General features: G+C 42.7%; 1 protein-coding gene across 4 annotated transcripts in view; it reads right to left on the bottom strand.

The window, feature by feature from the left end:
* The window catches only part of erich2 (glutamate rich 2), a 68,105-nt gene that overhangs the window by 49,212 nt on the left and 3,577 nt on the right, over positions 1–15,316 (bottom strand). For 2 of the 4 annotated variants that reach the window (XM_033024007.1, XM_033024008.1), the window contains exon 2: positions 2,463–2,529. The exons of the other annotated variants lie outside the window; for them this stretch is intronic. In XM_033024007.1, coding sequence (XP_032879898.1) covers positions 2,463–2,529 — 67 coding nt within the window. The remainder of the gene's footprint in view (positions 1–2,462; positions 2,530–15,316) is intronic. 4 annotated transcript variants of the gene reach the window in all.

The raw sequence follows: 15,316 nt of genomic DNA, 5'->3' as shown, positions 1-15,316 counted from the left end.
GTTGACATGCTTAGCTTAAAAATAAATTCATGTTATTTAATACTGTATTGTAGATGAGACATTTTGCTAGACTTACAAGAAAGTAAGCTCGATGAAAGATACCAATAAATTTATTTTAACTATTATAAATTTATTTTGTATCTATTATAGTTGATGGAGAGCTTTTAGACATGCAATGTTTACACGTTTCTGTAAATCATACCGAGATGGGATGCACATGACAAAAACAAAATTCCTTTAAATTGAAAAAAATGTATTGCTGCCAAACAAAGACACATACTGTTGAGGAACTCAATAACTCAATGGGTCAGGCAATATCTCTGGAGAACATGGATAGGTGACGTTTCAGGTCAGGACCCTTATTGATGGAATAGTTTATGTACGTAAATCAATTATTTAATACTGTTGATAATTACTCGTTTCTAAGCTTCCCCACAGTCTAGTTTCAGTAAAAACACTGAATCAAGCACTTGAATCAACTAAATTTTATTTTACCAAAAGTGCGTTACAGATCACACACTGTATCTATCCCACCGAGGGTTCGATCCTTGCGTCTGCCTGTTCAAGCCCTCTAGGCCTCGCTCAGACAGAGGCACTCCGGAAGGGTACATGGTCCTGAGAGCTCTTCCAGAAGATCAACGCTGAGCCTCGTGATCACAGACTTTTATATGTCCCGGGACCTCGAGGGGACGAACCACATGGGGGTGGTCTCTTAATCACCCAATTACAGATATCGATTAACCCCATACATAATTGGCATTTCCCTAACCCAATGATACAACAGTTCAATACATTGTATTCACAACGGACTTCGAGATGAAGTCAACTTGGAAACATTTACCCTGATTAACAGAAAACGCAGACAAGGCTCAACACCTTATCCAATCAACAATTAGCAAAGTCAGACTCTGCAACATTATTTACAACTATTTACAAGGTGTATATCTGGTTTGCAGCCATCCAATCCATTCTATGCTTTTTGCACCAGATTGACAGGGATTGCAAGGCTTCCCATTCTTTGCTTGCAAATTGTCTCAGCTCCAGACACTCTGGCACCTCTCACAGCCTGTCCCAGCTCTGCAGAGAGTAATTCCTATTTGACCACATTTCCCAGCAACCCTGAAACTTAACCCCTATTTTGAAGTCAGAGCTGGTCCAATTTAGCCAGGATTAACATTCCTTCCTTTTATCATAATGATAGCCCATCATTAATGATAACCAAAGTGGCTCAATAATCAGCTAACCAGATATATATAAGTGTGCTTTACATTTCCCATCCATCAGTAACACAAGACGATGTTCCTTCTCAGAATCTTGTAAAGCATCCCGAGTTTTCATGGGCATGACTTCACAAGTCCTGTCTGAGGAGTCTTCACCTCCCGAGTTTTTGTGGGCACGAATTCCCTCCATCCGTGTTCCTGCCCAGTCTTCCATCACCTTCCACAGTCAAACCTAAAGCCTAGAAAATCCTAAGAAGCTTGGGACAAAGCAAGTTACCATTATGCACTCGTGCTTTCCCACACATTCGCTATTTAACCTATTATATTGTACTATATCCCTATTCCTATCTGTTCCCTAACATACTCTTTATTATTCTAGGATCAACACTAAATATCCTTCTTCATACTCACACGGTGTTACTACATATATCTGGTGACCGGTAATCATATAAATTTCAGCTGGGTTCAGTCCAGGTTCCCCTACAGGCATGACTTTAATTTGAAGCAAACCACGATAAATGTTCCAATTTAACCAAATTCAGTCTCAGCCTTCAATTTACTATTCGAATTTCAATGTCCATTTTCTCTTCTCATTCCACAGCATTGTAGCCGATAATACGATTCCCTTCCAATTCCTGTGGAATTCCCACCTGTTCGAAGTTAAACAATCAATTTCTTTACTATTAATTTCGTCCTGTCCAATCAAAAATATCAAATCCAGGAACAATTTATTTCCACCTTGATAATATAAGCCTCTTTACCATCGAGGGTTAAACAATTCAAATCCATCGGGTGAATATACATCGGCTCTGCTACTCTGCTATTCCCAATATAATCCAAGTTTCCCCCTAGTTAACGAAGTCTGTCCTCCATTTTCTCTCATTAATGTATGCACTCTTCACGATGATAACTAATTACTATGCTAATTCTCCACTATGTTGGTTCTCGATTCTATTAGCTATTACTATATTAGATTTTACCATGTTGGCTTTGTTCTCTGTCTAGGGGTGCTCGCTTTTATTCTATTGGCTTTGTTCGTTGTCTAGGGTTCTCGCTTTTACAGTTCTCAACTACTGAATAATTTCTTAATCCGGTCTCTCAAAGAGAAGTCCTATTGCTCATAGTTCCTCTTTTGACCATGTCCAATTATATTCCAATTCCAATTCCAATTCCCATTTTAAGTTCTAAGTTTAATTCCGATTTTAATTCAACTCTCATATTCCCTAAATAATTCCATATTACCAGATCTTCCCAAGTTCCATCCTTCTTGATGCCCTTTGAACAATCCTTTCCATCTTTGTCCGCCTTTCTGAGGACGAGATAATAACAATGTCAGTTAATAATCAAACTCCAATTAGTCCTAAATCAGATTCCACAAGTCTATTCCAAATCTTGAACATTTTAAAGTCCCTCCAATTCATCACTGCAATTTCGAGACCAAATCCAAAATGTATAAATTTATTTCTACACCCCATAATTTGGTCCTTTCTTCCTCCTTTCTGATGATGGTGTCTGTTACTAGGTAGTGGAGATACTGAGGAGCATTTTGCTCTGCCTGCTGGCCTTCTCAAGTGTCTTAAAGGGGCAGGACAGAATCAATTCTACCTGCTGGTCACTTTTTTCAGCTACATTATCTTTCGCTGCCTTCTTCACGTTCTTAAGGGTCTGTGCATTGTTTTACCTCACTCCCCAGATAGCCTCTTGTTGACATACTATCCTGCAGGCACAAAACTCAGCAATACATTAGTTCAATATCTTCTTTTCCCCACTCCCATTCCTCCTGCACAGTAACTTTTTTTCTTCGCTCCCTGGACCCATTTTCATTCCTCATTTGTTATCACTTCCCACGCTAGCTACTATGTTTCCTTGCCGTACTTCCTTCTTTAGTGAGAGTTCTCTGAGAGTCAGATTCGATTTATCTTTTCCTGTTTGGAAGGGGTGATGTCCCTGTTCAATGTACAGTACTGTTCCTTAGACCAGGTGAGGACGCATTTTAATTTTCATCAAATGGTATTGCTGCTAACTGCAAGTCAGAGCTATTGAAATGGGTTGGACTGTCGGAATGTCTCTTCCCCCTGATCCCCCTGCCTGTGTCCCCGTCCTCTACCTTCAGGGTCACAGGAGCCTCGGTGCTCTCTTGGATTCCATCGGTTTCCGTGACCCCGTGGCCTCCTTCTCTGCCCCCTTCCTTCCTGCTGATATTCTCTCATGGGACACGGCCGACTCCAGTGCCCATGTCCTCCACAATTAAAACACTGATCGCGCCGGATTGCTCTACAACCTCGCCAGCCAAACCAAGGAAAGGTTGGTTCTGTAAATGGGAGGTCTATCCAGGCCATAAGGTCTTCTTCCTCCTTATCCTCATTTGTTCTTATCTCTTTTATTCGGACCTCTAATCTCCGTGCTGCTGTTGAACCAGGCTGCCTTGATGTCTGATTGTCTGTGGTCTGGGGAATATTTATACCTGATGCAAACATTTTCCTACAAACACATTGTCTACGGGGTGTTCTTACTCAATTCTCTTCTGTGGTGACTTGTTCCGACACCATAATATTATTAATGTCCAGACCAATCCATCCATATTCTCCCATTATCTCACCCTCTGAAAGGCTATTTGTTTTATCCCGGTACTTCAAGAAGGATTATTTTATTCTTTCACTACTAGAATCCCTAAATAATTTCGGCACCCATGTCGATGAAGTCTTCTTTCTAGCTTCTGGGTTTCCCTTATTATTCTCCACCCGTGGGGCAATCTCAGGAGATAGAAGATCTCTTCCCAATGTTTCTATGTTAGATTCAAATTTAGGGGGAGGAGCCGAAGTTAACATTGACTCCTCCCTTGTGCCCCGCTCGCAAGCTGCGCACAGATCCTCTGATTTGGGAACATGAGAGTTCTTTGAGAGACACTGTGGCTCTATATCTACTCCGAAGAACTCTGCCCAGTTTGGCATATTATTCCCTTCAAGGTGTGCAGATCCTTTCTCATTCTTACCCAATTTACCCGATTTAATTTCCATTGGCACCTTCCCTTTAAGAGCCGTTTCAGCAGTCTCCTATTCAAAAGACGACATTCTCTCCTGCTCTTGCTCCTGCTGTTGGCTTATTAATTTCCCTTGTCCCCGCTCTGAAATGTCCTGAGAAGGATCAGTTATATTATCTTCTCTTATTCCCAATTTACCAGCCGCCATTCTTAGGGTGGACAGTAAAACAATTTATTTCTTTATTTTTTCTTTTAGTGCAGAACGCTTTCCACATCTGAATTAACTCGTTTGCTTCTTCACTATTCCCATAATTTCTAACGATTGTCTCTATAGAGCTTATCCCGATTAAATACTTTAGTCCCCCCAACGGCCAAAGTTGATCTTTCAAAAGCGCGTTTAATTTCCCCTATAATCCCCTCAGTCTATCCGCTTCATTTGGAAGCTCCCCACAAATTATCCTTATCTGGCTTTCCAATCAGTTTGATCGATCCTTCTCAGAGACATTCCCCATCTCGGAACAATGGACAAAACACAAATTGCAAAAGAAAGGTTCCAGAGACTAACACCCCTTTCTCTCACTACTTCTCCCAGACTCTAAGGTCAATGGAATCTCTCTCACACAATGCGTAATGATCTTTCCGATTCAAACCCACTTCAGCAATCGCCTCCTTTCAACTATCTCCCAATCACTCCTGCTATCTCCCAATCACTCCTGTTTAATTATTCAAACCACTCGCCCCTATTCAATCTCTCCCAACTCTCTTATAAATTAAATCACAATTGCTGTATTCAATTCCAAACTTTCAAACAAAGGGTCTAACTCCCACTCGCAGTCTCTCATGCAGCAGTTTCTCTCTCTCTCAATTAACTTTAAGGTGGCACAAACAAATAAACCCAAATCACACTAACAAGACTATAACTAAGAATGAAAATATTCCCCCGATTATCAATAACCCAAACACACCCCAATGTAACTGAGAAGCATACAGTAAACCCCACTTTAACCAATCCTCCTCGTGGCACAATCAATCAGCAGGATGACTCCTCCCCCAACGCAGCGATCAAAGGAGTATAACCTCGATTCAGATTCTTACAAAACAATCTTAAACAAATATGGATATCTAAATTAAACACTACGAATATCTAACTTAAACACACTCTCGCTTCAAGCTTTAAATCTGTAAACACCAGCACAAGCAGCAACACAATGATGGTCCGCGGACTTAACATGATCTAAATCTTAACTTTTAATTACTCTAAAATTTATTTACATACAGAGAATATTTGCAAAATCCGGATAATACGGAAAGCTATTTTTTACAATTTACAAAATGATTTAAAGCACTAGCACACAATTCACAAACACTCGATCTCGATGCCGCGTCACGCTGTCAACCTCTCCCTCTGATACCGAAGATTTTCCCCTTCCTAGTTTACTCTTTGCTGAGGGGTCCAATTCAATGTTCATGCCCACCAATTTTGTTAGCCCTTGCTGTCTCCTCCCCTTCCTATCTCTCCCAGCCCTCGGGCTCCTCCTCCTCCTTTTTCCTTTCTTCTCCCCGCCACCCCCACCCCCCATCAGTCTGAAGAAGGGTTTCGGCCCGAAACGTTGCCTATTTCCTTCGCTCCATAGAAGCTGCTGCACCCGCTGAGTTTCTCCAGTACTTTTGTGTACCTACAAACTAATGCTGATGCTTCAGAAAATCCAGCAATTAAAAAATAATTTGGCATAAACATGTAACATAGAGAACATGATATGAACCCCCTTACTGATATTTCAACACACTATCTGTCCCATTCCAGCTGAACAAAAATCTGCCTTAATTGTCTCATAAGTTTAGTTATTTGAATGAAACTTTCACATCAGTACAGATGGCACAATAAAGTTAACTATGGTGGGTGGGGAAAGCCGGTGCTTAATTTGACTTTTAAATTGGGGCATAGAAGACCAATTTGTATCATAAAGTAGAGTAGAAATGTTTCAAGTATTTTCAATCTCATCTGCCCTGTAATAGTTTTAGCCTTATAATGCACAGATTTTAATACTTGTTCAAAGACCTTGAAACTCCCTGCTCCAATGTTTACTCATTCCAGAACCTCCAATATATGTTCTTTATAATAATATGTTCTTTATAATAATATATCCAATAGATGTTCTTCGCCCCCCAAAAATTGAATGCAGTTCTAAATTTGTTTGTTTTTAAATTTCGATGTATATTAACCTTCGATCAACCCAATGCTGTCTGCTTCAAACATCACATTAATCTAGACCAAGTATGAATTGTTTTTGAAGTAAGCCATGACAATCATAAATGTCACAGCACAGTAATTTCCAGAATGCTGGAGCATCAACATAACATACAGTTATTTTTCTTGTTCATTGGTTTAGAGGAATAAGAGAGGGTAATCATAATTTAGCAAAGTAAAACGATACACAATTGTCTATGTTAAATAGTCCAACCTAATCATCCTTTGCAGCAAAATCCAGAAAAAGATCAAGTACAGGAAGCAGACTACAATTATAAAATGAATTCTGAAATAACATAAGATTATTCTCTTGCCACAAATGATGCCAGACTGTTCTACCACATTATCTGCTTGTGTTTATACAACTACTAATAGCTTAATGACTATGATGCATGGCCTTAGAAATGGAAAAACAGAAAGCTGGATATGAAGGCAGGATATCCTGACCAGGGCTCTCACTTAACTATTTCTCCCTGTTGCCAGCCGGGCAACTTGACAGCTTTTTAGGTTGCCAAATGACAGTTTAGGTGGTCATTTAAGACGGTTTGCATGACGCGTGCGATAATGTGCTTGGACGAAGTGCGTAGTTACCAGTTGGAATTATGCTCAATGAAGCATTCACATATTATGTTCAAGAAGGAACTGCAGATGCTGGAAAATCGAAGGTAGACAAAAGTGCTGGAGAAACTCAGCAGGTGCAGCAGCATCTATGGAGCGAAGGAAATAGGCAACGTTTCAGGCCGAAACCCATCAGTCTGAAGAAGGGTTTCGGCCCGAAACGTTGCCCATTTCGTTCGCTCCATCGATGCTGCCAATTCCGCTGAGTTTCTCCAGCACTTTTGTCTACATTCGCTTATTATTTCTGCTTCAAATAAAGTCAAACTAAACATATTGGCTAGACTCGGCTTGTACTCGCTAGAATTTAGAAGATTGAGGGGGGATCTTATAGAAACTTACAAAATTCTTAAGGGGTTGGACAGGCTAGATGCAGGAAGATTGTTCCCGATGTTGGGGAAGTCCAGAACAAGGGGTCACAGTTTAAGGATAAGGGGGAAATCTTTTAGGACCGAGATGAGAAAAACATTTTTCACACAGAGAGTGGTGAATCTCTGGAATTCTCTGCCACAGAAGATAGTTGAGGCCAGTTCATTGGCTATATTTAAGAGAGAGTTAGATGTGGCCCTTGTGGCTTAAGGGATCAGGGGGTATGGAGAGAAGGCAGGTACAGGATACTGAGTTGGATGATCAGCCATGATCATATTGAATGGCGGTGCAGGCTCGAAAGGGCCAAATGGCCTACTCCTGCACCTATTTTTCTACGTTTCTATATTCACCAATCAAGACATTATATATACCACAATGACATGCAGCAAAATTATAATACAATATCTCAACTCTTTTTACATATTGCAATTGATGCAAGCATGTTTTCTGTGAAGGACCAAAAATTACCATGACATGGCCATAGTATGGGTCGTTATTGATATTGGCACAGAAACACTCTGGCTTCCCACATAATTTATCCATAACAAAATATACAGGTTGCAAGGAAATTTCTAAAGGCATTTTATGATAATAGCTGTTAAAACCGACCATACCAATCTGACAGGTTAAACATTACACTAACTGACAAGAGGTGGCCAAAGGACATAACTGCAGCAAATGTTCTTTTGGTAATATGTTTAAAGGTGTCAAAACAATTAATAACATTGGGCTTTAAAACACATTTGATTGCATTCCATTATCAAACATAGTCAATGTTTGCTCTGAAGACCATGAAGCACAATAGGGTCAGGGGGTGTGTGAATCAGTACGGGGTGGATAGATGGTGGTGGGGGGTTTGAGAAGGCAATCGGTGCGGAATGGATGGATTGAGGCAGGTGAATTAGTACGTGTTGGTTGGTGTATGTAAAATTGTGAGGGGAGATGTCAGTGGTGTATATACAACGTTTCGGGTCGAGACCCTTCTTCAAACTGTTCCTCCCATTCTTCTTGAATGGGGGGGATCAGTACAGGATGGATGGGGGGAGGGGGTCAGCACAGGATGAATGGGGGGGGATCAGTACAGGATGAATTGGGGGGGGGGGGGTCAGGACTGTGTGGATCGGAGGGTCTGTGCAGGATGAATGGGGGATCACTACAGGATGAATGAGGGGATCAGTATAGGATGAATGGGGGATCAGTACGGGATGAATGAGGGGATCAGTACAGGATGCATGAGGGGATCAGTACAGGATGCATGAGGGATCAGTAAAAGATGAATGGGAGATCAGTACAGGATGGATGGGGGGGGATTGGTGCAGGGTATATGGAGGGTGGGTCAGTACAGGATGAATGGGGGGGATCAGTGCAGTAATGAATGGGGGGGAGAAGTGCAGGATGGATGGGGGGGGGGGGGGTGGCAGGAGAATCAATGCGAGCTGGGTAGGGTGATGAATAGATTGGGGGGGTAGATGGGGAGGAGAGCACAGGGGATGTCAGTGAGGACTGAATAGAGGAGGAGGGAATGGGGACCAGTGCGGGATGGACAGGAGGGGTCCCAGGATATGAGAGAGAGAGAGAGAGAGAGAGAGAGAGAGAGAGAGAGAGAGAGAGAGAAAGGAAGGTGCAGAGGAGGGGGGGAGGAAGGAAGGTCAGCGCTCCTCGGACATGGCCCCGCTGCCTTGGCCGTCCCTGTCCAACGCCAAAGTGCCGCTGCCTCCACGCCACCGCCTTCCCTCCTCCGCCAGCCGACTGGAAGGTGCGGAGCTGAGCGGTGCAGCTCAAAGATCCTATAGCTATAGGATCAGTCGTGCAGCTGCTTCAGACGGCGGAAGGAGGCCTCTCCCTCCCTCTCTCCCTCCTCCCGGCCTCGGCGTCCGGGAGGGGTTGTGAAAGCGCCGTTGGCGGATTTGCAAGCAGTGGCCGTTATCAGGGCGATAGCAGCCGCTGCTTGCAAATCCGCCAACTGCGCTTTCACAACCCCTCTCGCAAGCCGAGGCCGGGAGGAGGGAGAGAGGGATGTTCCTTCCGCCTGGCAGGGTGCGGGAGGAGGAGGCGATGGAGCCACTGTCGCGGCCGCTGTTGCCGCTATTCAGGCCCGTGTTTCGCTCCGACCCTTCGTCACCACGCACCTAGTGTCCTTGCCCCACAATCAAAGATACTAGACGAATACAGCCGCCGCCACCGCTGACACGAAACGTCACGTTCCTATTCTCCAGAGATGCTGGCTGACCCGCGGAGTTACTCCAGTTTTTTGTGACTATCGGTATAAACCAGTATTTGATTGCCAAGCCGGGCAAAATGAGTAGGCATTTAGGTTGCCCGGCTGCACTTTGAGTGGTCAATGGCACCCGGGCAACCGCTAATTTTGAGCCCTGCTGACGGCGATCACTTAAATTACAGTAAAACCTAAAAAAGTAAAAGAAGCCGATGTCCACACACACAAATCTGTTGATTTTTTTTTTTAAATCACTAATTCAGATTATCAGTCCAACAATTCAAACATGTAATTTAAACAAATTGTTACTCTGCTTCAACCAAACTCATACTGCCAACTCACTCAACAAAAACAGCAATTTTTTGTACAACATCTATTTTTTTATAAAACACAAATATAACTATATTTCAAACTGTCAATTGTGATTGTAATCTTGGTGTACCCTCTTAAACGGTCCCATTCCAAAGACAGAAATATTGCAACCATTTTGTAAGTATAGTATCAGAACTTTCACTCTAAATATAAAATGAATTTCACATGTTTTATTTAGTCATGATAAAAAAGAAAGCCAACAACTGATTTGTAAGCAACAGGTGGTCACGATGAAACAATACTTAAAAGTACAAAGCACCATAATGAGAAGAAATATCTTCGATAATGCACCGGACTTGATAAGGGAACTATTGTCTTGATAAGGGAACTTGAGGTTCAGGAGCCATTTGGAGGTAGTGACCATAATATGATGAGATTTAATCTACAATATGAGAGGGAGAAGAGTAAATTGGAGGTGTCAGTATTACAGTTGAACAAAAGGGACTATGGACCCATGAGGGAGGAGCTGGCCAAAGTTGACTGGAAAGATACCCCAGCAGGGATGACAGCGGAACAACAATGGCAGGTATTTCTGGGAATAATACAGAAGGTGCAGGATCAGTTCATTCCAAAGAGGAATAAGGATTCCAAGGGGAGTAAGGGTCGACCGTGGCTGACAAGGGAAGTCATGGACAGTATTAAAATAAAAGAGAAGAAGTACAACATAGCAAAGGGTTTCGGCCCGAAACGTTGCCTATTTCCTTCGCTCCATAGATGCTGCTGCACCCGCTGAGTTTCTCCAGCACTTTTGTCTACAACATAGCAAAGATGAGCGGGAAGCAAGAGGATTGGGTAACATTTAAAGAGCAACATAAGATAACTAAAGGGGCAATACGGGGAGAAAAGGTGAGGTACGAAGGTAAGCTAGCCAAGAATATAAAGGAGGATAGTAAAAGCTTCTTTAGGCATGTGAAGAGAAAAAATATAGTTAAGATCTAAGTTGGACCCTTGAAGACTGAAAAGGGTGAATTTATTATTGGGAACAAGGAAATGGCAGATGAGTTGAACATGTACTTTGGGTCCGTCTTCACTAAGGAGGACACAAACAATCGTCCTGATGGTGGCCAGAGGATCTGGGGTGACCGAGGACCTGAAGGAAATCCACATTAGGCAGGAAATGGTGTTGGGTAGACTGATGGGACTGAAGGCTGATAAATCCCCAGGGCCTGATGGTCTGCAGCCCAGGGTACTTAAGGAAGTGGCTCTGGAAATCGTAGATGCATTGGTGATCATTTTCCAATCTTCTATAGATTCAGGATCTAATCTTCTATAGTTTCTTATCCCACTGTTTAAGAAAGGCGGGAGAGAGAAAACAGGGAATTACAGACCAGTTAGCCTGACATCGGTGGTGGGGAAGCTGCTGGAGTCAATCATAAAAGATGAAATAGCGGCACATTTGGATAGCAGTAACAGGATCGGTCCAAGTCAGCATGGATTTACGAAGAGAATATCATGCTTGACTAATCTTCTGGAATTTTTTGAGGATGTAACTAGGAAATGGACAAGGGAGAGCCAGTGGATGTGTAGTGTACCTGGACTTTCAGAAAGCATTTGATAAGGTCCCACATAGGAGATTAGTGGGCAAAATTAAGGCACATGGTATTGGGGGTAGAGTGCTGACATGGATAGATAATTGGTTGGCATTCAGGAAACAAAGAGTAGGGATAAACGGGTCCCTTTCAGAATGGCAGGCAGTGGCTAGTGGAGTACCGCAAGGCTTGGTGTTGGCACTGCAGCTATTTACAATATATATTAATGATTTAGATGAAGGGATTACAAGTAACATTAGCAAATTTGCAGATGACACAAAGCTGGGTGGCAGTGTGAACTGTGAGGAGGATGCTATGAGAATGCAGGGTGACTGGGACAGGTTAGGGGAGTGGGCGGATGCATGGCAGATGCAGTTTAATGTGGATAGATGTGAGGTTATCCACTTTGGTAGCAAAAACAAGAAGGCAGATTACTATCTAAATGGTGTCAAGTTGGGAAAGGGGGAAGTACAATGGGATCTGGGGGTCCTTGTTCATCAGTCAATGAAAGTAAGCATGCAGGTACAGCAGGCAGTAAAGAAAGCGAATGGCATGTTGGCCTTCACAAACAAGAAGAGTATGGGAGCAAAGAGGTTATTCTGCAGTTGTACAGGCCATAGTGAGATCGCTCCAGGAGTATTGTGTGCAGTTTTGGTCTCCAAATTTGAGGAAGGACATTCTTGCTATTGAGGGAGTGTAGCGTAGGTTCACAAGGTTAATTCTCGGGATGCCAGTGAAAAGCTTAAATGCTTTTAAATATATAAAAGATACATGGTGGAATACTTGACCATGTATGCATGCCATTGTACTAAACCCTGTAACCACCCTGAGACAGGTTCCCGCCTCTGCAACCATCTTCACGGTAATTGACCTACAGCACGCATTCTTCGCTGTCCCACTACATCCCGATTGCCAATACTTTACATATACGAAGGACAACAATATACGTGGACACGCCTACCGCAAGGCTTTATACATTCGCCCACTATATTTTCCCAAGTGCTAGCAGACCAGTTAAAGACATTAACCCTCTCACAAGGCTCCGCTGTAATTCAGTATGTTGATGACCTACTCCTCGCCAGCTCTGATGAGGCTAGCAACATCACTGACACAACAAAGCTATTAGAAGCCTTACACGCTTGGGGATATGTGATCCCTCAGAGGAACGTTTCAGAGGGCAAAAAGGAGGTTACATTTCTTGGAGTTATGATTAGTGCTACTGCGTGCACTCATGCCAGCAAGAGTGGACCCCATTGTCTGCTATCCAAAACCCGAAACCCCCAAACAAATGATAGCCTTTTTGGGGCAAGTGAACTCTTGCCACCCATGGATTCCCGATGTTGCACTCTATACCAAGCATCTATCACCACTGGCTTCTGCAAATGCCGCTCAACATTTTTACCTCGATGAGGAACAGGCTAAGGCTTTTATAGCCCTAAAAATGCATTAGACCCTGTCCCAGCCCTCGGCAGACCACTGTATGTTAGGCCATTTCAGCTGTACGTTACAATAATCCAAGACTGTGCGTCAGCCATACTGCCCCAAACACATACGGATGTTAAACGACCGGTAGCTTACTTCTCAGTGGTAGCATGCGGCTACCCCCCTTGCACCCAGATTTTGCCTGGTATACATGCTGCTGTCTCGGCCGCCGCAAACATAACTATGCATCAACCGGTGATTGTATTTACGACTCAGTGTCGCCGCATTAATGAATGCGGGCCAAACAAAATACCTCACTCAGGCACGCCTGGGCCGCTACGAACTAACATTGTTAAATAATCCAAATTTAACCTTTCGGCATTAACGACAATAAACCCGTCTGCCTTTTTGACACAGCCATCTGAGCCTTGCACAGAGCCGCCCAACAATTGTGAGTTGGCCAATGACTGATTGACAAACACACAGGAGGGATTGTCCGACGTACCATTAGAAAGCAACATACCACCATGGTTCGTCGATGGCGCCTCCATGATTATCCCTGAAACATGTCAGCGAGTTTCCGGCTATGCAATAGTAAATGAGTCACAGATGATTTTGGAAGAGGGAAGATTTCAGATTCCGTTATCAGCACAACAGGCAGAAATGTTTGCCTTGATGAGAACCTGCACATTAGCAACGGACAAACAAATTAACATCTATACTGATTCCTGATACGCCCTCGGTATTTCACATGACTTTAGCGCTCTCTGGCAACACAGAAGATTCCTGACCTCCGCAGGAACACCCATTAAGAATGCCCTTTTTGTGAGTAATCTGCTTACGGCGCTGATGCTCCCAAAACACCTGGCCATTATTAAATGTGCCGCCCACACTGGTGCTGGGTACCCTATATCCAAAGGCAATGGCCGTCTGTGCGACTTTGGTGCCTTTGAGGGGGGGTGGGGGGGGGGGCGGGATTAAAATGCCGTTTTCTCCTGCCTGTCCGAGATATATTTTCTCGGGCTGCTAGCTGATGCTGAAAAATCGTTCCGACTTCCGTTCTCGGAAGTTTTTTTTTAAATCGCGGGACAATTTAATCGCTGGAGTAAAGTAAAAACGCGATTTCTAACGCCGTCAACGGGACGGATCTCACGTAGGGGACAAAACATAAGGTAAGTCGTGTATTTTACATATAAACTTGATTCTTAGGATGACTTTAATCAACATTTCCTTGGCGAAAATTTGATTTTGGCCCCATACGAACTGGCAGTGTTTTTCCTGCCGATATGGGGTTCAAATTCACTGTAACCGCAACGTTCCAATCAATCGCGTTCCACAAAAACCCACTCGCAAGATGATTTAAATGGCCATTAATTTACGGGAATTAAACATTAAATTCCTTCCATTTGGCCTATAAATTCATGACAATGAGATTTTAAAATCATGTTATATTGTGAATTCTTGTATGAATGTTATTTGGAAACTTAGGCTATTTAAAAATTTTAATCTTTTCTTAAGAAATGGATTGATGTTTAGATCTAGTAATTGAATTTTGTAATTAGCCACAATTAGGTAACTAACTAATTATATGCTTTAATTTCAGGTCATCCAAGTAAGATTGTTTCATATTTGTTTTGGAATGCTTCAATCTATAATAACTGAAATTTCTTTCTGTTCTCTTAATTTTTAAGAAAGTTATGGGCTTTTGACTGTCCGCTGTCACAGCTTTTGTGTTAAGTCAATGGAAAAGCAATAGGGAACAAGATGCTAATTTCCGAGTATGAAAATGGCCATAACTTTTTTAATACTGAAGATATGAATGTGAATTAGGTGTCAAATCAAACTTCTTTTTATGCTTTATCTGATGGGATAAATTGCACTTGATTTTTTTTATCTCAAAATTTTGTAACATTGCTACATCACTGGACAGGATGTTGTTATGTTGCATATGTGGTCCCACACATGAGAAGCATGAACCAGTTACACCAGTACACGGGGATTTCCAAGCGATCCTCTTCCCATCCTATGGTAGTATCATGGGAACTCATTAATATGGCCTCTGCTATGGAGACGCTTGCTAATGCCACTGCCGCCTCCTTGAGTGCAACCCAGAAGGAGATAAAAGGGGTAACAGCTGAGATAGTAGCTATGAGAACTGTAGTATTACAGAACAGAATGGCCCTAGATTTTATCCTGGCAGTAAAAGGTGGGACGTGCGCCATAATTGGCTGAGAATGTTGTACTTTTATCCCCGATGCGTCCTCCAACATTACCGACTTGGTCGTCCATATCAGAATGGAAGTGGATAAAATAAAGAAGGTAGGAGCTGAATTACATGATTATAGC

The sequence above is a fragment of the Amblyraja radiata genome, chromosome 7 (genome assembly GCF_010909765.2).
Source record: "Amblyraja radiata isolate CabotCenter1 chromosome 7, sAmbRad1.1.pri, whole genome shotgun sequence".
NCBI lineage: Eukaryota > Metazoa > Chordata > Chondrichthyes > Rajiformes > Rajidae > Amblyraja > Amblyraja radiata.
The sequence above is the reverse complement of the archived record's forward strand: the minus strand, read 5'-3'. Positions and strand labels throughout refer to the sequence as shown.